We start from the raw sequence: 21,953 nt of genomic DNA, 5'->3' as shown, positions 1-21,953 counted from the left end.
TGTGCGTGTTTTGTGTAGATATAGGCATTCATTTTTCTTGGTATGTACCTAGGAGTGGACTGACTTTCGGCACAGTGGCTAGCTCGTCTTGAGCCTTATTTAGGGCTCTATAGTTTGGCCCAGAGTTCTTGGAGACTAACATGGTCCTCTAGCTTACAGCTCTGCACAGGACAGGTGTGGCTGTGGGAAGGAGGCAAGAGTGACACAGGAACAGAAAGCTCCTGAGGAGGGGGTGAACTCGGATCAACATGGCCAGCAGGGAAGAGTACTAGGGACTCATGGAGCATGGAACTGCGAGCATCCAGTCATCCAGTCTGCTTTCCAGGTCCTGAGCCTCTCTAAAGGAGGAGAAGTGAGGAAGAGTCCTGATCCTCTTCCAGTGCAGCTGTCACTCATTTCCAAAGCTTTCCCCAGGTGGGAGCTGCCAAGATAGTGGAAAGGTGCAGAGGGAGAAGAACCAAGGGCTTGGGAGATGCTAAGCTTGACTGATGGGCCCCTGAGGGTCTCCCCTAGATTCTGTTGTGGATCCATGAAATGGGGGGGTCTATGTGCATTGTGTGTATGCTCGTAACATGGAGAGGGTCTTGCAAGTGTGTGATGTACAGGTTTTAGGTATGAATTGCATGGTGTCTTATTTATTCTGCAGGGCACCTGCATATCTTGTATATGGGGTATTCCTATGAGTGCAATACATTCGTTTCTGTTCCTAAACTGAAATTCTTGAAGGCTGCTCATGAGTCCCCTCAGCCGTATCATAACCCGTACCAAGCAGGAGACATTTTGATTCCTAGAGTGTGAACAGAGTCAGTTTATTGGGAACAGTCAGCTCAGAGAGTCCTCAAAGATTGAACTCCAGGTGGGCAGGCTTTGTAGGTCAGCTTGGCACCTCCTCTCTCTCAGACCCTGAGCAAGTCACCAAATGACTGGGGCAGCTACATGGCACCGTATGGGTGAACCAGATTCCTATTTGACTCAAGGCTCAATGCTAGAGGTACTAAATGAGAGGGAGCAGGAAGCAGTGGCTATGTACAGAGGTGGACAGGGCTGGGGTCCTTAGCTAAGGCTAGCTCTTCACTGTCTGAGAAGCATCTATGCACACGCTGTCAGCCTTGTTCTGTGCACGTCTCGTCATCAACTGCCAATGAGAGCTACATAGATTTTTCAGTCTAAGTCTAACATACTACCCAAAGTTCATTCTTGAGCCTCAGAACTGGGAAGACCGTCCAGTGGTCCAGGAACTCTAATTCTGGACCTTGGATTTGGAATTCAGAATAGGATTTGGGGAATCTCCTTTTGATTTTCTTTTACAATAGTGCATGCTTCAGGTAGGTGCTGTAAGTTAAATTTTCTTAGGTCTTTGAGAGCCAGCGAGAAGAGAGATAGGAAGGCTTGGGTAGGGGTGGGCACAGTAGGGCTGCCTGTGTGAGGAAAGTAGCCGGGAGCTTTCTTCTACAGAATAAGCTGTAATGTGCCCAACTAGCCATCTCACCTGGGAAGAAGTGGTTAGACTATTGTCGTTCTCTTGACCATTGCAACTTCAGGTGACGGGGAGGGGGGATGCAGCCTCTTACTGCTCCCCACCTGTGCTGGGTCCAGCTTGGGGTCTGCACCCAGATATCTGAAATGTAGCTTTGATGATTAGAGTGGAGGTGAGCATGGCTCAGCTCCCAGGACTATTCCAGGGCAATGTGAAGTTGGTGTGGGAGGGGAGGATTTGGGAGATTCTAGTCTTCAGCCCTGTGGAGGTGTGATGTCCAGGGTTTACAGACCGAGGCAGTGCTAACACTAACGACCGCATGAGTTGCTACCTGCCCCCATCTTCGTGCTGGAGTTCCGCCCACTTCCGCAGCCCATGATCCCTTGGGGTTCACAGGGGATGTAGAGTTCGCCGGTGCCCACCATGCTGCAGCTGCCATTGTTCCTGAGGACACCCATAGTCCCTGTGCTGTACTCAGTCCTCAGCATGGGTGTGCCCAGCACACATGGTTCATAGAGAACGGCACCCTTGGAGCTGCTGACCGCTGTGGGGACAGGAAGGTGTGCTCAGGGCCCACCCTGGACTATCCAGTCAGAACTACGACCCTCCCAGCTTTGCTACCGCCTCCAAGAACAGCCATTTCAAAAGCTGACTTCCCTGCCTTCAGACCCAATCACATCCAGTGCTTGAAGCCTCCCATCCATTCACCCTTCTTTCCCTGGAGCCTGTTGCAGCCAGGCCTAAAGCCTGATTCCCCTCTCAGACTCTCCTCGCTCCTTGTGCCTCTCTTGCTGACTCTGAGCTAACCCTCCAGCAAAGTGTCCTCTCGTGGAGGTGGTGACCTGGGCTGGGATGGCCTGCTGGGTTTTCCTCCACTTGCCCAGGATACATGGCAGGCAAGCTCTTCCCATGGGGGTGTGAGAGGCTCCAGAGGGCAGGGTGGAAGTGATGGGCTTCTACCTCACTTAATCAAATACCGAGACCCAGAATCCAGGTTGTATGACTCAGCTACTTACATATGTTCACAGGCCCAACACCTTCACACAGCCTAGAGAACAAAGGAAAGAAGTCAGGCACTGCCTCAAAGAGAATGCTCGCTCTGTTTGTCCCCCACTGTGTTGAGGAGGTGCAATGGTGGTTTCTGCTTTGTTTTCCTAGATTGTGCAATGGCAACAGCAGCAGCCACCCTGGGGAGGCAGGATAACAACCACCCTGATGCCCATCCTCCCCTCAGCTCACCTGTGTTCCTCGCCCTCCAGCAGGCGCCTGTAGGTGGCAATCTCAATGTCCAGGCCCAGCTTGGAGTTCATCACCTCCTGGTACTCCTTGAGCAGGCAGGCCATGTCCTGCTTGGCCTTCTGTAGGGCCTCCTCCAGCCCTGCTAGCTTGCACTTGGCATCACTGAGGGCCGCCTCTCCCTGCTGCTCTGCCTGGGCAATGGCTCCCTCAAGTTTGCAGCGCTGGGGAGAGGGCACAGGAAGGTGTCACTGGCCTTAGATGGGCAGAGGAACACGTGGTTATAACTGCAGTCCCTAGGATTGTACACCTGGCCCGTCCTGGGAAAAAGGCTCTCCCTCTGGGGAGATTTGGGATTTTCTGCAGCTAGGGGTTTGTAGGGGTAGGGTTGTGGCTAGAGATTTTAGTGCCTGGCTGTTTTTCACTAGCCTAGGAGAACCGAATAGGTCTAATTTTATGAACACCTTAGTCATGTTGGAGGTTAGGATCCCAGGGCTAGAGCCTGGGTTTGAAATCTATTTCCACGCTACTGCTGACAGCAGGCCAGCCAACTCTGTGGTCTGCCCGTGCTGTGGGTAGGCAGTTGTAGAGAAGGGCTCGCCTACTGTGAAACAAGGTGACTTGGGCTTGTCTCTCTTCAGCCCTACCCACCAGCAATGTCTATCCCGCCCTGCAGGGCCCAGCAGGCGAGGGGGCCTCTAGAGGCTTCCCCCAGCCTCAGAGTTTGGGTCACCTGGCCTTTGACTGTTTCAATGTCCTGCTGCAGCCGCTGGATCAGCTTGTTCATCTCTAGGATCTCGTTCTTGCGGTTGCGTAGGTTGTCACAGTGGTTCCCAGCTGTCAGTCTCAGCTCCTCATACTGCCGGGACAGAGAGGTGAGACCCCAGGCTCTCGCTGTGGCGTCTTTTGGTCCCTTCCTCACTGTCCCCAGCTTCTACTCCATGCCCACACGTATCCCATACCCATCTTGCTTTCCATTCCTTTTCTGGTTCTCTCACTAGTGTTGGGACCACTTCTTATTCCAAAGTCACGTAGCCCCTAGTCTCTATCCCCTAAGCTCCCAGATCCATTCTTTTTTCCTCTGCCCCAGAGCCTGAGCTTTCCTGAGAGCTATTTCCATTTTCTCTGCCCCAAACCCTGAGCTTTCCTGAGGGCTCTTTCCATTTTTCATGTCCCTCTGGACATTGAAAGGATTGTATGTTCAGCCTAGAGTTGAACAGTCAAAATAAAATGTGGTGTCTTGCTTTGGCTAACAACAAACAAACAAGCAAGCAAATGAACCCCAATAACAACAACAACAAAAACCAGAAATCAAATTCAAAGTGAAACAAATTCTTTTAAGTTAGCTGCCTTCCCCTGCTTTCTGCTTCTGGGCATCACGTGTCCTCTGAGAACAGGTCAGGTGTCCACGCTCCTGCTTTTCCAGATGCCATCTCCTGCCCCTCTCGACAGCTGTTTGTCCTTGGAAACTACTGAGTGTTCCCATGGGGCTATCTGTCACTGGTCCTGTCACAGCCTGGTGTCACCTCCTCCCCCACTACCCTATTTAAAGCTACATTCCACAGCACCCACGTGTGTCATCCTCCCTACCCACTCATGGCTATGTTGTGTGTCACCACCTGACAGACACTCTGGTCCTCTGTTCTGTTTATTGCTGGCCCTTGACCCTGCCTCTAAGAAGGAAAATGACAGGAAGGCAGGCCTGAGGACCACTCCAGTCCCTGTTGCTGTATCAGGCAGGCCTGAGGGCCACCACCCCAGTCCCTGTTTTATCAGGCAGGCCTGAGGGCCACCCCAGTCCCTATTGTATCAGGCAGGCCTGAAGACCACCCCAGTCCCTATTGTATCAGGCAGGCCTGAAGACCACCCCAGTCCCTGCTGTATCTGCAGCTCTGTGCTCGGCCCATGAGAAGCGCTCTGTGCAGTTGCTGAGACAGGCTGTATTACAGACGAGCATTGAGGACGAGATGACAGGATTGTAAATCCAGCTGCCCAGGAGCCCCTAATTACTGAGTCTGGGACACTCTTAATCACCATTTCTGTACCACCAGTAACACCCAGGCCAGCAGCCTCCGCCTACACTGTGAAGCTCAGGACCTTGTCTGCCATCAACACCAATTATACTGATTGCACGCTGCTTAGAGTCTACATACAGACAGAGCTGGGGACTTGGCACCCTAGTGACAGGGCTGGCCTGTCTGTGGGGTCCCTCTGCTCTGCAAACACCTGACCTGGCAGAAACAGAGCTTGTGTCTATGGGGTTCCTTGGTGCTGTGCAGTGGCCCAGACTTGTTAAATCTTTAGCTATTCTTGGGGCACAGAGCACTGGGACCCTCTCTTCTGCTTCTCCCCTTCCCCGCTTTGGCCTCCTCCTCTGCCCTGATGCCTCTCCCCAGCCCTGCCCCCTCTGCACCCAGCCTCACCCGGCATTGGTACCAGGCCTCTGCCTCTGCTTTGCTGCGACTGGCGATGTCATCGTACTGGGCCTTGATCTCAGCTATGATGCCGTCCACGTCCAGGTCTCGGCTGTTGTCCATCTTCACGATGACTGAGGTCTCAGAGATCTGGGACTGTAGCAAGCTGATCTCCTGAGGAGGCCAGGCTGGAATGAGCACTGTGGGTCCAGCCATGACAGGAGCCTGCTTGGGCTTCCTGAGACTTGTAACTTTTCTTCCTGGCCCACAGTTCCCTGTCTGCTCTTTGTTCTTTGTCCCTGTGGGAATCCAGAATTTCTCCAGGGGCAAACTGACAACCACCGATATAGATAATATGACTTTGGGGAGTCTCAGTCCCTGAGTTCGTGAGATGTCCCTTTAGAACTTGCCTTGGCACTCATGCCCACCTGATCCCTCTGGAACTGGCCTGATAGGTCACCCAGAAGACCAAGTGACAGACAGTACCTCCTCAAACAGGGCTTTCAGAAACTCAATCTCGTGTTCGAGAGCCTCCAAGTTGGTTTCCAGGTCAGCCTTCACCAGGAAGGCCGTGTCCACATCCTGTAACATAGTCAAAGAGCCATAACCTGGGTCAGTGTGTGCCCAGTCATGCCCAACACCAAGCGGCCCCTAGGCCAGCTGATGGTAGGGGGAGCTTTGGGCCCAGGCTCTTCTCCAACCCGGGTAGAGGCAAAGGAAGATGGCACCAAGAGTAGGAGGAAAGGCCTGGGCCTGACCCCCAGGGAGGATGTGTGGAAACCAGATCAATCCCTGTTGCTATGCAGAGCAGGGCAGCATGGGGGTGGGTGTGGCAGGAGCAGGGCCAGGGGCTCCCCAGAGCTCCACTGCAGAGGGGTCTGGAGGATGAGTTCCCAGCGGAGGAGCTGGGCAGTTGGCTCTCTGCCTGGGTTTGAATCACTGTTTGTCTTCTTACTTGGCATTAGCCACGTGGGCAGACGGTTGCTTGTGCAGGCAGATGCCCTGACGTTCCCCAGCTCTGACCCGTGTGAACTGGGGGAGGACGTGTGGTGACCAGGTCAGTCCCTGTTTCTATGCAGGTGGAGCCGATTGGGGTGTCAGGCTCTCTCCCTTCCCGCGGTCAGCAGTGTCAACACGAGAGACCAGGGAGAGGAACTTATTTGTGGTGGAGGGCTTGGGACATGGTTGACACCGTCTAGGGCTGGTCTCCAGGACCTTTGCTCCCCTAAGCACCACCTCACCTTCTTCAAGGTGACAAACTCATTCTCAGCACAGGGGCGCAGCGACAGTTCCTCTTCGTACCTATAAGAGGGGGGCATTGCTTTGGTAAGGCCTCTGAGGAGGTGAGGGCTCTGACTGAGCCTGTGTCTCTCTGGAAACAGACACTTGTCACTGGAGCATCTCATAGTTAGCTGTCAGCCTTCCCTTTCCCACTGCCGCCTGCATCTGTGATGGCTGACCCCCTGGGTCCTCAAGGCTACTTCACTCTCTTGTTGTGGAGGAAGTTCCCTTATCTAACCACTTCCTTTGGAATGGGAGAAAGGTCACGCCACTGGCACGTCATCTCCCTCAAGCTGCTCCGAGGTAGCTGTTATTCCAGGGAGATTCCCAGCTGACCCTGTGCCTCTTCCTTGCCTGCAGGGTAAGTCTGGCCCCCACCTGAAGTCCAATGGTAGAGGTAGCAATTACCTATTTACCAGAGCACAGAAACAGCTTAGGTGCACCCCTCATTCCCTGGGGGCTCCTCGGCCCACACACTGTACCCAAGGCAGAGGGAAAGGAAGCTGGGATTCAGTGGCTAGTGCCTGATGAACAGCGTCAGTCCATGGAAATGTCCCTGTATTCCTGACGCCCATCTCTCTTTGTTCCAGCGGAGCTCTGCCCAGCTTTGACAAGGAGCTCTGGAGCTACTGCCCAAGTTCGAATCCTTACTCTGTCTCACTAGACATAGTCAAACTGGGTGGATGATGGCCTGATTATTCATGGGGGTATCCCTAGTAGAACAGGGTAACCCAGGCCTGCCTCAAAGGGCCCTTGTGAATTGGTGACACTTTGTCTCATGACAAAGCACTGGCTAGGACAACTGTTGTATAAGTTTGCCATTGAGGTTGGGGTGCCAGAAGGACCTCATATTTAAAACCCAAAAATCTCATTTTGAGCTGCAAACCAGCCTAAGCTTGCCTGGCCATGTACTTCTCAAGAAGGCTTTGCCTCTCTATTCCCGGGTTCCGCCCACTTCCACAACCACCTGCTCTTCCTTCTCTTCAGTTTTTAAAGTCACTATGGCTTCTATTTTAATTAATTAAAAGATTTTTTTTTTGAGACAGTGTTACTCTGTGACCCTTGAACTCAGGCTGGCCTAGAACTCACGATCCTTCTGCCTCAGTCTCCTGGGTGCTGGTACCAGGCTTTAGGTCTCTTTTAGAAGAAGGAGCCTACTGGAAGAAAACTTATTCGTCAAGGTCATGGTCTAATGGTACCTCCTCCAGATGCTTCCTACGCCCCTCCCCCATCCCTTCTCTCTTCCGATAGTCTTCATGGTACCCATGCAAAGCTGAGTGTGAAGGTTGCCAGTGCTGTGAGGTAGGGGTTGAACATCACTTCCCAGCACAGTTCCTGTCACCAAGAAGACCCATGGTTCACACTTAGCAGTCATGGCTCCACCCCATTGGCACATCCCTTGTCTAGATTTTTTGTTCCATTTCTCCTCAGAGGAACACTTTCTCCTATCCCAAGCCCCATGTATTCCCATGAGGCTCTGGCCAGACCCACCCAAAACCTTCCAGGGGACAGGTTCTCTGGTCCTCCTACCAGCTGGTGTTTTCCTTGCCTGCCAGCCCATTCCGTAACATCAGCAACATACTACACACCGAGAGGGAGGCTCAGAGTCTGTCATGTGGAGAATGGATGGGATGGGGCAGCCAACAGAAACCCACAGTCCTCTAGGAGAGGACAGGGAAGTCAAAAGTCAGGAGAGAGAAAACATGAGCTTTGATAACTGAATGGGAGTCGGGGAAATCCCGAGAAGAGGCTCATCAAATGGAGGGAAGAGAAGCCACAAAATCGTGGAGGAAAGGGCCCCAGGGATGGCTAGTTCTCAGTCTGCAGGGGATTGGCGAACAGAATGTCGATAGAAATGTAGCTGCAGAGACTTAAGTTCTATAAGTGGCAGGTGACCCCTTTTCAAGCTGGGCGGAGGGAAATAAGATGGAGCAAAGACACACACCAGGGCTTCGCTGTGGGTAATAATTAGGATGCTCTGGGCTACTTAATTGTTCTGCTGCCGAGTTCCCTGTTTTGCAGATGGGGAAACTGAAGTCTGAGCTGTTTCTGCAGCTTGCTCTAGTCCCTTTCTAGGGGGAGGCAGGGTCCACTTACTTTTTCTTGTAACCCTCCAGCGCATCCTGGAGGCTGCAGAGCTCAGTCTCCAGTCTCCCATGGTCCCCGGACACACAGTCCAGCTGTCGTCTCAGGGCACAGATGTAGCCCTCAAACAGTGGTTCCATGTTGCTTTGGCAGCTCCTCTGCTGCTGCATAAAGTTCCACTTGGTCTCCAGCAGCTTGTTCTTCTGCTCCAGGAAGCGCACCTGCCCCAAGAATGGGTGTCACCATGAAGAAAAGACCTGAGACCATGCTTTGTAATCACCAGGACTCTGCAGAGACTGACTCCTAAGGGAGCTAGCTTTCTGTCTCCTTTACCTTAGGGACCTTGGCAGACTCTCACCTTCCCCTCGGTGGTCCATGATGGTGTGGAAAGAGTGCTGTCTCACAGGCCTGCGCAGCCCACATGCAGCTCTCTGGCTGACCTGCACCATGCCTCCTCCTCTGTGAGCCTCTCCTTGCCATAAACACACTCACATGAATGCCTGAGTCCAAGGTCCCTCAGCACAGGTCAAGGGTTGTGACCTAGCACTGCTGACTTTTTCTGTCTCTGCGGCTTCACTTTATGTGGCTGCGTCTGAAGGAAGCCTGAATTGCAGTAATGCGGGCAGCTGTGGGCCACCTCTTCCAGCTTTGTGGGTTGGAATTAAGATTGGAAGCCCTGAGTGAGTTGCTCTGGTCCCTGGGCAGTCCTGGGCACACAGAGGGTGGTCTGCAGTTCTGGTATGGGGTTTCCCATATCAGGCCTCTTTAGGTAGCTGCAGAAGGGCTGCTGCTCTACCCTGGACCAGTGGTCACCTCAGCAGGAGACTGCTAACCTTGCAGAGGCTCCCAGGTGGGGCTTCCCTCCATGACATGTTTATAACCAGAACTTAACAGGCTTTAAGAGAAAAACAGGGGGTCAGGCAGTGGTGGCACATGCCTTTAATTTCAGCACTTGGGAGGTAGAGACAAGCAGATCTCTGTGCATTTGAGGCCGGCCTGATCAACAGAGCGAGTTCCAGAACAGGCTCCAAAGGTACAGAGAAACCCTGTCTCCAAAACCAAATCAAAACAAAAAAGAGTAAAACAGGGTTAGTGGACCAGTTCCTTTGATGCTTTTATTCATTGTGTGTGTGCGTGTGTGTGTGTGTGTGTGTGTGTGTGTGTGTGTGTGCACTCGCGCATGTGTGCATGCGTGCATATAGATACTCGAGAGCATATACATGTCACGGCATACACGCGGAAGTCATTGGCCAATTTGTGGCAGTCAGTTCTCTCCTTCCAACACATTGCTGCTGGGAATCTAGCTCAGGGTGTCAGGCTTGGCAGCAACTGACTTCACCCTTTGGTCCATGCCTGGCCTATGTTTTCTTGGGGGTGGGGTAGACCTAGGTCTTCTGACTTTGACTCAGGCTTCTTTGCCCTAATCCTTGAGGTCTCCAGAAACAATAGCCTAGCACTTGGCGTGGGTCCTGACTCCCTAGGGTGTGGGGACAAACCCAGGTGGCCTAGGGGAAGGCAGGCCAGCTCAGCACTCCTCAAGGTAACATTCTTCTTAGCATGTCACTGTGCCTTGTAGCTTTTCCGAACTTTGGTTTTGGGGCTGTCAGGTGCAGGACTTGGGGACCAGTCGCCTCGTGGCCTGAGCTTTGCTTCACTCACTTTTGCCCCACCCCAGCGGTGGGGTGGGGTGGGGTGGGGCAGCTTGGATTGGAGGTGGTTAGGTACGCAGGTAATCCCACGTACTTGGGAGATAGAGGTGGGAGGAACGCTGCAAGTGTGAATCTAGTCTGGACTGAGAAGCAGGAATTTCCAATGACAAGCAGTCTTGGAATGCCTAAAGACCATGGGCAAACGGCCTGTCTCCGGGATGCGCTCAGCAGCAGCTTGCCTCACCCCAACCTGCTGCCCCTACCTTGTTGATGAAGGATGCGAATCGGTTATTGAGGCATTTGATCTGCTCCTTCTCATCCCTTTTCACCCTCTGCACCGTGGGGTCGATCTCCAGCTCCAGGGGGACCAGCAGGCTCTCGTTGACGGTGACAGGGGTGATGCACATGGGAGGTCCGCAGGCAGCTCCCGCTCGGTACCCAAAGCCCTGCATGCCACATCTGGAGGCCACACGTGGCCTCCCAAGGCCCACATTGCACAGGCTCCGAGATCCAAGGCAGCCCAGGGCTCGGAGGCCCCCAGCACCCCCAGGCCGGCAGGGCCCCTTGCTCACTTCATAGTGAGTGACCATCCGGGGCACGATGGCTGAGCATGAACTGAAACTTCGGCTGCCACATCTGGAGCTCAGCTGGAAATTTCGGCATGACATGGCTTGAGAGGCAGAGACGGATCACTGGAGAGGAGCACGGGGCAGGACTGGCCAAATGGTGGCTCAGCTTTTCCCCTTTTATCTGGTGGGGGCTGTGAGACTGGACTGGTTCAAACCCCTAATCACTACTAAATCAGGTTTATGAGCTTGGGATATTGGCAGCTATTAGGTACACATTGCATAATTAGGGTAGCAACGAGCAAGAAGGAGCCCCAGTGGTCAAAGCTGGGGGGCGGTAGTCCCATAAAAATTCTATTTGTCCTTCTTCCTTGTTTATGGAGTTGATGAAAGGGACCAACCAGGCACTTAAGGATGTCGTATGCAGTGGCTCAGCCTCTGGGAAAGGAGAGAGAAGGGGACTTCCCTGAGGTGGGGGCAGGCCAGATGCTCTGAAGACTGTCAGTGCCGTCCTCTAGATCCTGCACTCTGTCTGGGATGGGACCCCATTCTCTCTACCCTTCCCATGGTCTTGGCTCCAGAGGACGAAGCCTGGGTTCAGAGCCCTGACCCAGCATGCTGTGTGTTCTTGCCTCCTGTAGATCAGCAGACTGAAATGTAAAACTGCCTTGGGAATTCATATCTAATTGGGTTGCTTCGAGCTGCCCTCTTAGCTTTGGGTCTGAGAGTGAGGGGTGTAACTAGAGGTCAGGTGACAGTCAGGAGGCAAGCGGTAGAGTGGGATGGGGTGTTCGGACATGGGTGGGGACTTTTCCTGCTGGAAGGCCTAGGAAAGTGGTGTGAGGGATGATGGTACCGAGAGACCAAACTGATCTGGGCATGGGTAGCGGGCTGAGCCATGAGGACAGGTCTTACTGGAGCCGTGTGGATGCCACCAAACCCACAGGCCTCCCACTGTGTCCAACAGATGATGGTCTCAGTAACCAGGCTCAGCTCCTGGAACCCCTGGGGCTCAGGAGCAGAGGGTAGGATGGTGCATAGTTGTAGTGTGGGAATCACCAGTTCCCACAGTTGCCGCTTGGTGTAAGATGCAGTACACTGAGGACGTAGGGTGCTCAAAGGCGTTTTATTGAAGCAGGAAAAAGGCACACGAAGAGCAGTGAGTTGCGGCTGCTCTTCCAGAGCGGTTGGCTTCCTTTACACACAGCGCAGCAGCAGATAGATAGCCTAATTGCCTTTGGGAAATATTTTGGTCTTGAACTCATAACAGATATTTAAGGGCCCACAATTCTTCAGATGACGCCACTGTGAAGACCAGCTCCCAAACCTTCCACGCAGCTCCTTTCCTATGTCCCCCACTTCTCCTCTGCTACCTGTGTCCCTGTGCCCCGGAGCAAGAGAAAGCTGCAAAGATCCGCCCTTCTCCAGCTTCCTGTCTGGCTCTGCCCTGAGTGCTTAGAAAGCCAGGACGAGGGATGGACGATCCTCCCATCTCAGAGTCACCTCAGAGGCTGGGAAGCACACAATGAAAGGTGACTCTGAGCCACCAAGGTCAAATTCTCATGGAGGACTGAGTAAGAAAAACCCCTTGGGATTGTAGAGCTCAAGCAGGTTGAGGAGGACTTCTTGCAACAAGAGGAGGACTTCTGCAACCCCTACTGCTTAGGGGCAAAGGCCTGGCCTAGAGCATTTGGGTCAGTGTGGGTAAGGGAGGACTTTGAGATGAACAATGGGTGGGGTATCCCTGGAAGGCCTGCTTGGAGGCAGAAGATGGACGAGGTGACCTAAAACTCACAGGCCACTTGGTGTCAGTGTCTCTCGCTGGGGATGGTGAGCATAACTAAGCATCAGGCCTTAGCTGGGAGCTGGGGGCTGGGGACAGTGGCGAGGCAGGTAGCACATTAGCTCCTGTAACTCGTCTTGCTGGATGATGTCTTGGAGACGATCCGCATGCTTGAGCTGCTGCCACTCACACTGCGACCACTGGTGGAGCTAAAACCACCACTCCCACCGCCACCGTAGCAGTGGCCACTACTACTGTAGCCACCTCTACTGTAACTGCCACCACTCATGCAGAGGCCGCCACCTCCACTGTAGCCTGTGCCCCCGGAGGAAGAGACCACAGCTGAAAAGAAGAAGCCACAGGATACATTGTCAGATTGTCAGCTGTCAGTTGTCCCTCCCACGCTCATCTCCAGGCTGCCTCTCTTGCCAAGAAAGCTCAGATGACAGACAAGCTATCTCCGGAGGCTGCAGGAGGCAGGGTGAGCTCCACCAGAGATTCTGTGACTTTTGAAGCTCCCACAGTTGTGATGGTACTGTTCCCTCAAAGAGATGCCGCCATGGCCGTGACCTCCAGGGCAGAGATGAGCAGATGGAGGTGCAAAGCACCAAACAGCACTCTCAAGGTCACTCCTGCCTGAGGACAGGTCGTAGGCTCCTAGGATGCCTTGTCCCTTTCTTTGTTAGGGCTCTCACATTAGATGGGACACAAGGCCTCAAATTTGGGAAGGGGATTTTGGACTTTATCAGGACAGCTCCAAAGGCCACCTAGATGAGTCTCCCTGCCAAGTATTGGAATTTCCTCAGCTTCATTTCTGGAGCTGCTAGTGTCATCTCCAATACCTTGGCAAAAGTGAACTCAGGCCCATGAGGGGGCAGTGTTCCCAGCCTGTTAGACACTTGAAGCTGTGGCCTGCCCTCCCTCTGGGAGTCTGCTCTTCCTGTGAGACTTTTCCTAATGTTTTCTCTAATGAGCACAGGATCTGGCTTTTCTGACCTGGCTGAGGCCCAGGGGTTCTCATCCCCATGACCATGACTCAGGACTGTCACATTTGCCGAAGACAAGAGAAGACCTTCTGGTCTCCTGGATGTCCAGGCAAAGCTGACATGTTTGCTTTACTTTCTCAGACAATTTGCTTCAATCCTATGTATAGGTCTTTAAGCTGTTCCATGCTTTTGCTAGAGTAGCTGAGGACTGGGGACCCTGGCTGCATAGGTAGTTCTGTCCTATTCAGGATCCTCTAGGGCTAGGCTAGACATGTGACATTACAACCACCAAGGGGTAAAGGGTCCCCTGCAGCATTTGAGGATACTTCCTCAGAATGAGAAATAGTGCACAGACTCCTTTCCCAGGGACAAAGAATGTTAAGCACTCTTAACACCAATAGGGAAAGAAACCAAAAAAGAAGAGGGGCTAATGGCATGTTTGCCTCAGTTGTTCATTTCCAAATCTCAGCGATGTTAGGGCCCCAATGCCGCCTCTCCTCCCCAGCCACTCTTCTGTCTTTCCAAGACATTTACTCACAGATGTTCACGGCACCAACACCTTCTCCAGTGAGCCTGTGGCAGGTGGGAAGAGAGGGTGTGTCATTACTGAGGACTTAGAGAGCTCCCAGTCCCTTGCATGTGAAGCCATCAATGCTGAGCACAAGCTGTGAGCCCGCCCTGTGTTTAACAAGGCTGGCATCCACCTCATGAGCTTTAGAATCTAGCAAAAATACAGGAGGGGAACCCCGGAGGGAAATAGAGATAGAAACCGGAAGTGAGACCCCGTGCCGATGAGGTAGAACGGAGCAAAGTGTGGGACATCCCTGAGGCTGGTGCCAAGGGCACTGCGTGTGTTATGAGGCTCAAGTTACAATGCCCCTGCTTAGGAGTTTTTGGTCATTTTTGCCTCACAGCCATGCCCCTAGCCCAGGCCCGGAAGCAGCTGTAGGAGGGAACCTGTGAAGGAACAGTGAATGACACCTGCATCTGACCTTGACCCTTCTATGAAGGGGCAGGGTGGTCAGTGGTTCACGTGGCCTCTGTAGCATACTATCCTGTTCTGGTAGCATCTGTTTGGGCCATGGTGGGAACTCACCTGCACTCTTCGCCCTCCAGCAGCTTCCTGTAGGTGGCGATCTCGATGTCCAGGGCCAGCTTGACATTCATGAGCTCCTGGTACTCGCGCAGCTGCCGCGCCATGTCCTGCTTGGCCTTCTGCAGGGCCTCCTCCAGCTCCGCCAGCTTATGCTTGGCATCTTTGAGAGCCAGCTCCCCACGCTGCTCGGCATCAGCGATGGAAGCCTGCAGTGTGGCACACTGCCCACAGGAGAAAGAGCAGCTTCTGACACCGCTCACGGAGGTTAACTTCCCTGAGGTGTGTCAGTGCTGTGGAAGTCAGAGCACTGAGTCTGGGCATAAGATTGTTATCAGTCCCCATGGATGGTGTAGAGCTTTCTGGGTGAGAAAATGGCTTTCTGCGGTCTTCCTCTGGGTTGAAGGTAAGGATATAAAGCAAGACCAGCTTGGCCTTGTTGTGCTCCAGGGGAAAGGGCCTGTCTCAGGCCCGTGCTTCTCCATTCCTTCTCTGACAGACTTCTCTCTGCACAAACTGAGGTAAGCCCCAAGCGCTGTATACTTTTATGTCAACTTAACCCAAGCTAGAATTATCTGAATGGGGGAACCTCAGTTGAGAGAATGTCTCCGTAAGATCTGGCTGTAGAACATTTTCTTAGTTAGTGATTGACAGGGGGAGGGCTCAGCCCATTGTGGGTGGTGGTCCTGGGTTCTACAAAAAAGCAGCTGAGAAAGCCATATGGAGCAAGCCTGTAAGCAGCTCCCCTGTGGCCTTTCCATCAGCTCTGCCTCCAGGTTCCTGCCCTGAGTTCCTGTCTTGACTTCCTTTCATGATGAGCTATGATGTGGAAGCAGAAGCTAAATAAACCCTGTCTTCCCTAAGGTGCTTTGGTCATAGTGTTTCATCACAGCAATAGAAATCCTGACTAGGACAGCACAGACCCAAGGCTTCCTGGATGCAGGGATTTGGATGGGAGTCTTACCTGCTTCTTCAGGTTGTCAATCTCAGAACGCAGCCTCTGCATGGCCCTATTCAGCTCAGAGATCTCCATCTTAGTAGTACGGAGGTCATCCCCATGCTGGCCAGCAGACCGCTGCAGCTCTTCATACTGGAGGAGAAGTTTCCAGGTGAGGGGCAGTCAGGCCCAAGGAGAGAGGGCTGGAGCTCCCCGGGGTCTCCAGACCTTCAGGGTGCTGCTCAGAAGGTCCTGTGTTGTCTTACTGTGACCACTGAGTCCGCTCAGTGGCATCAGTCTTTGCTCCGGACTTGCTTTCCTTATCCACACACTGCAGCAGCAGCTGGACAGCTGTGGCCATGCTGTTTCTCCTTTTCCTGCTCCTGGCCTCTCTTTTCCCTATCCCTTCACTCCATGCATCTGACTCTCCCAGATCAGATCAGCATCACACACACACACACACACACACACACACACACACACACACACGCACACACACACTTTCTGATAGAGATCCTCCTTCCATACATTTGTCATGCTACCAGAGCGTACTGTCTCCCTGACTCCCAGAACAGAGTATTTATTCCAACTTGGGAAATGTCATTCTGTTGTCCATACCAAGTCTCTGTCCTCAGAGCCTTGGCCCCAACCAGCTCCAGCTCTCTCTTTTGCATCCTCTGGCATCATCTAGAAGGCACTAGACCTTCCTCTTGACACTGCCCCCTCTGATTGGCATGGTGGCTACAACTTGACCACTTACAACTATTTCTCTGGTACAGAGCCTTGGAAACTCTGCCTGACTATTCCCGTTGCTCTGATGGTGTTGACCCTGGGTAATGTTCAGAACACATGAAGCTCTCAGTGGAACTCAGACACTTTGGACCCCACTAGGCAGTGACACTGGAGAGGATAGACTCCTATCTTATTTGCGAATACAGCTTTCAATCTCTGTGCCTGTTTAATTGGTTGGATCTTGGCACCTCACCTTGGTCTGGTACCAGGACTCAGCCTCTGCCCGACTGCGGTTGGCAATGTCCTCATACTGGGCCTTGACCTCAGCAATGATGCTGTTTAGGTCCAGGCTGCGGTTGTTGTCCATGGAGAGAACCACAGAGGTCTCAGAGATCTGAGCCTGAAGCTGAGCCAGCTCCTGTGAGGAGAGATAAGACAGGTCATTCATGTATGTGCATGCGTGTGTGCAGATGTGTATATGAGTGCATACATGTGCTTTGGGATTGGCAACCCCTTGGGACAGGTTCTGGCATGGAGGGTCTTGCACTGTGGAGTGCAGCGCCTCTCTCAGCTCTGAATATTTAGGAGACCACCAAGTCTACAGCTGCTCTTCAGCATCGGCACACGTGTACCCGAGTGCAGCGCAGGTAACTCCAGCTAGAATTCTCTAGAAGCCACTCCCGTTGTCAAGGGAGTGTCAGAGTGTGATGGCTCACTCTTTGAAGAGGCCCAGCCCTTCACACCCAATAGACTGTTGTTGCCTTGGGCAAGAAGCTTGAGTCAGAAGGGACCAGGCACTGCTGAGTTCATCCTGTTCCCCACTGTCCTGGCTATGCTCATAGGATGGGTCATGAAGATTAGCTAGAAACAGCAGAAAGGGCTCCTAAAAAGGCCCAAACCCGAGGGTCTTGATTAAGTCTGTGGTGCTGCCCCTACAACCCACAGAAGAGTACCCTGGAGCTCCACAAAACACATCTTCTGGAAAGACAGGCAGTCACCACTCCTGAAGAGGAAGCACCTGCAGGCTCCATGATTGCTGCTGTATCAGTTTCGGGGCTCCAGGAAGAAGAACAGTGAAACTGGGTTGGGCTAGGGAGTGAGCCATAGGGCTCAGACAGTTCTGCAGGAATCCCTGAATTTGGTGACAGACAGATATGCTGTCTGCCCAACAGAACACGTTATTCTAATAAGTTCTAATTATTTTAATTAGCCGAGGTTGAGTTTTTCGCCTTTGGAAACTTTTGCTACTTCCAAGAAAGTAGGATCTGCCCCGTGAATCACAATCCACAGGTGGGATGAGGAGGGGAGAGGAAGGAGGTCAGTAAAGAGACAGTAGTTGTGTGCCGGGGTGGGGTGGGGCCGGGGTGGGGTGGGGTAGTGGGGTGAAGATGGGTCCGAGCCTCCAGCCCTCCAGACAGGACACCAGCGTCTCTCACCGCCTCATAGAAAGCTCTCAGGAAGTTGATCTCGTCCATCAGGGCATCCACCTTGGCCTCTAGCTCCACCTTGTTCATGTAGGCGGCATCCACATCCTGGACACGGAACATGATGTCATTCCAAGTCCTGCCCTCCCTGGGTCAACTCGCAGCCTCTGGAAATTATCTCTGGAGCTAGGGGGGCAGCTTCAGCTCCCCCGGAAATCCATATTATTGCTGCATGCTGTTAAGTGGATCCAGAGGGATGGAGAAGCCCACATAGTATGACCTTTAGGAGCGCCTGTCTGCTGCTCCTCAGGTAGTGCCATGCGCAAGGGTGAGCATGCCCTGTTCTGCGTCATGGGGCTCCCACTTCCTATGAGCTCTTCAGCACTCTCCCCAAAGACTGCATGGGCCCCCATCCTCATGCCTCTGCCCATTCTGCCCCTTTTCCTTTTTCTCCTTGCTGCTACTCCATTTTTCCCTCAGTTTAATCCTTGGTGTTTTTTTCCTTCCCTCTGCCAGTCTCAAAGCCAGACAGTCAGACCTCTAGACTTCCATTGCCTTATCCTCCTACAGCCCTGCCCAAAGATGGGCTCTGAATTCTTGATTTTGAGCTTAGGACCAGGCCCAGTTGGCTTCTCCTTACCCTACACTGCACTGTGCACAGAGAGAGGCTGGTGCCGTGACTTATACAGCTTGGAGTTGGGAGTTCTGGATCCTGACCTGCTTCTAATCACCTCTGTACAACAAACTGAACACCCCAGGACCTCAGCAGCCTCATGTTTAAGGTCAAATATGTCTCCAAGAAGACCGAGGATTCAGTGGAAGCACTGCCTCCCCCAGGAACCTGCAGTCAGCGAAAAAGCCTTTGCCGCTTACTTTTTTGAGTACTACAAACTCATTCTCTGCCGTTGTGCGTTTGTGGATTTCCTCTTCGTATCTGAGGAAAGGAGGAGAAGAGTGGGTGTTGGGAGAAGGGCTTGGGAGTGAGGTGGGAGAAGGCCTCCAGCACACCCTGCGTTTCCTTCTGCTCAAGGTTATGGCGGGAGGGCACATGTGGAAAGCATCCTGCCGTGGTGTGGCTCCCTCATACATATGTGCCTCCGAACCCCAAGTCAAATCGCCCCGCTTCTGCCGAAAGAAAACTCCAGCTGGAAGTGCCGGAGTAGAACCATGCCCGGTCCTGTGCTGTGCCCTTCCCCCACCCCCATCCTCTTTAGCCTGACTCCTGCTATTCTAGGCTGTTTCCTATCAGCAGAAGTTAAAGGCTGTTACATTTGGACAAGTCTTTGGACTCATATGGTCATTACCTCGGTAACCCCAGTCCTTTCTTCCTCAGACCCTAACATTCTGGACCAAAACCTCTGCTCATTTTTTTTTTAAACTTTTGTATCAATTTGATTCCATCTCATGCCCCAAATGTGTGTCCCATTCCCGTCAGATGGGCAGTTTTGGAGAACAGCGCACCCTCCTCCTTTTGCTTGACCCTCCCGGAACCCCAGGGCAGGGCGCTGGAGCCGCTGGACAGAGCACCCACTCACTTGTTCTTGAAGTCCTCCACCACATCCTGCATGCTCTTCAGCTCCGTCTCCAGCCTGCCCCGCTCTCCTCCCAGACACTCCAGCTGGCGCCTCAGGTTAGCGATGTAGGATTCAAACATGGGCTCCAAGTTGGTCCTGGTGGTTTTGTGGTCCTGCAGCAGGCTCCATTTGGTCTCTAGGACTTTGTTTTGCTGTTCCAGGAACCGCACCTGTCCCGCAAAGATCAGAGATTGTGAAGGCTTCCTTGCTTCTGCCTCTCACATGGTCTGTGATGTGGGATACCCCCGCTAGTGTAGGTGGTGGCTTCCATTGCTCCCCCTGAGCTGCAAGGGGCCTGGATGCAGAGACCCACCTTAGTATTGGAACGGTGGGCTTGGGGGGCGAGTACTAGGTCCAGGGGAGCTGGAGGCCATCTGATACACCAACCTTGTTGACAGGAACATCTGATACACTAACCGTGTCGACAGGAACTTAGGAAAAGAACTTTATGACTGCCTGAGCCCAAACTGATTCCTGTTACATTTGTGGGAGGCTGTGGCAGGCAAGTCTATCATTCCTTTTCCCTTCTGGGAAGATTTCTCAGGATCTGGAACTTGGACTCCACTGCCTGTGCCCTTTACAAATGTTAGTGTGGGCCACCCTGGAGCTACTCTAAAGGAACCTAGGCACAGTCCTAGCCATGCCTCTCACCAGCTCTTGAGCAATCCCCTTCCTTGAGCTGTTGTTTGGGTTTCTGGACTCAGCTCCATCTGATCCTGATTTCCTTCAACCTGAAGTCCTTCCCCTGGGAGGAACTGGAATGCTACTTAGTCTCCAAAAATAGAAGAACAATACCTCCTTGACTTTAGAGGCGGCAATGTCCCCACAGAGGTCTTTAAGTGTGTCTTTCTTTCCCTCGTCTCCCACTGTGGGAGAGAGTATGCCCTGGTCCCCAGTCCTTCCCAGGTCCACCCACTATTCCCACACCCCCTCTAGACAAACCAGAACAAAGAAAAGCCCAGGACCTATCTCCTCTTCTCAGCAGGCTCCCGGAAGTCACACCCCTGCTGAGATAACCCAGGCCAGGTGGGTTGACAAGTGACAAAGCTTTAGGGCTGGTGCCTGAGCACCAGCTGGGTCTCTCCACCCAAACATCTGCTTCCCACTAAGAGGCATTCACAATACAACAAGGCCACAAATGGATCTGAGAGTCCATCTGTTCCACCCCGCGGGGGCTGGAGAGGAGAGGAAACTCTCCTCTCAGTGGAGTCCAAAGTGTGGCCTGAGCTAGACATCTCTGTCCTTCACATTCTCCTTCCTCCCTGCCATACAGCCCGAGTGGACCAGGGCTGTGACTATGCTCTTAGCTGAGGCATGAGGTGGTGCGTCGTGTCCCTAGAGGCTCTCCCAGAGTTGGGGACCTCTAGGACTGTTGGGACTCAGGCTGAAGCGACACATGTCATCTCAGTGCCCTTCATTGTCTACTCCTCTTCCTAGACATTCGCTATCACCAAGTTGTGTCACCAGGGAAACACCTCTGTCTTGGGAGGACACTAGAGTTAGTTACCTGGGAGAAGGAAAGGGACCCAACACGCTTCCACGCACCCTTAGCCTTTGTTTGTTCTTTTACCACCTTCCTTCCAAACCATCTAGCTGAGCCCATGACGGCTGACTGTCAAAGTGGCAATGCCCTTGTTGTGGGTCTGAGAGCTCTCGGGCTGATGGAGAGGGTACTTTCTGCTCCTTCCCTATCAGCAGACTGCCTAGCCCCTGGGTGCATGGGTCCTGAGAAGCCCCAGGTGACCTCAGGAAAACCCAGACAGTGAGGAGTTCAGATGACAGTCTCTTCTGTGGTGGAGCCCCCGCTTGTCCCTCACCTTGTCTATGAAGGAGGCGAACTTGTTGTTGAGGGTCTTGATCTGCTCCTTCTCCTCCTTTCGAACCCGTTGGAGAGATGGGTCGATTTCCAGGTGCAGCGGGGTAAGGAGACTCTGGTTGACAGTCACTTCATGGATGCCTCCAGCTCCAGGGGCCATCCCACCTCCAAATCCATACCCACCATAGGCTCCCCCAACTCTGTACCCTATGCCGCCGACACCTAACCCACAGGCAGCACCTCCAAAGCTGGCCTGGCTGGAGCGGTAGCCCCCACTGATGGAGATTCTCTTGTTACCCCCCAAACTGTGTAGGCTTCTTGTCCCAAAACCACCCCCAAAGCTGCCTCCAAAACTCTTCCCGCTCTGGGACATGGAGACAGAGCTGAAACCTGGCCGACAGCCAGGCAGCATGCTGGCTGAGGAGGCACTGAAGTTCCGTGTGCCCCCAGATTTGATGGTCACAGAGGAACGCTGGGTCATGGTGGAAGTTGGTGTCAAAGGGCAGCAAATGCAGGAGCGAAGAGTCTTTAGATTCTGGCTCGCCTGGACTCACCTTGAGTTTTATCCCTTTCAAGAGCTGGGCTTGGCCAGAGCAGATCAAAGACCCCTCTGTTGTGTTCACCACAATGGCATGTCTGGCCACAGTCCATCTTCCTGCCCGCTAATCATCATGAGGAACTCCCTTCCCTGGGCAGGAGCGGGCCTAGGGAGTCCAGCCTGAGGCAAGCCTGGCCTCAGAGCTCCCCGCCTGCCAGACACCCCTCATCCCCCCCGCTTCTTCCACCTGCAGCTTTCTCTTTCATGCCCAGCTCCCAGACTCTGGACCCCAAACTGCTCACCCCACCATTGTTGAGTCGGCACCGCTTTGTGGCAGGCCTGCCACAAAGGTTATTACATTG

At 53.2% G+C, this 21,953-nt stretch overlaps 2 protein-coding genes across 2 annotated transcripts; both read right to left on the bottom strand.

Annotated features, from left to right (window-relative positions):
- Positions 1-1,687: 1,687 nt before the first annotated feature.
- Krt82 (keratin 82) lies at positions 1,688-10,810 on the bottom strand. The gene is made up of 9 exons (XM_041645943.1): positions 10,406-10,810; positions 8,506-8,714; positions 6,369-6,429; positions 5,614-5,709; positions 5,137-5,301; positions 3,447-3,572; positions 2,717-2,937; positions 2,494-2,525; positions 1,688-2,021 (listed from the first exon to the last, which is right to left on the bottom strand). Exons 1-9 carry the CDS (start codon positions 10,808-10,810, stop codon positions 1,786-1,788), a joined length of 1,551 nt encoding a protein of 516 aa, XP_041501877.1. The 3' UTR covers positions 1,688-1,785.
- Positions 10,811-12,609: 1,799 nt separating this feature from the next.
- On the bottom strand, positions 12,610-21,534 carry LOC121444152 (keratin, type II cytoskeletal 5-like). The gene is made up of 9 exons (XM_041645938.1): positions 21,055-21,534; positions 19,199-19,407; positions 18,537-18,597; positions 17,676-17,771; positions 16,493-16,657; positions 15,535-15,660; positions 14,574-14,794; positions 14,016-14,050; positions 12,610-12,833 (listed from the first exon to the last, which is right to left on the bottom strand). The coding sequence occupies exons 1-9, from the start codon at positions 21,532-21,534 to the stop codon at positions 12,610-12,612; spliced, it is 1,617 nt and encodes a 538-aa protein (XP_041501872.1).
- Between the last annotated feature and the right edge of the window lie 419 nt (positions 21,535-21,953).

The sequence above is a fragment of the Microtus oregoni genome, unplaced genomic scaffold (genome assembly GCF_018167655.1).
Source record: "Microtus oregoni isolate MIOR12 unplaced genomic scaffold, Mior012 000118F_ref0000498, whole genome shotgun sequence".
NCBI classification, from domain to species: Eukaryota; Metazoa; Chordata; class Mammalia; order Rodentia; family Cricetidae; genus Microtus; species Microtus oregoni.
Note: the sequence above shows the minus strand (reverse complement) of the source record. Positions and strands in the feature narration are given on the sequence as shown.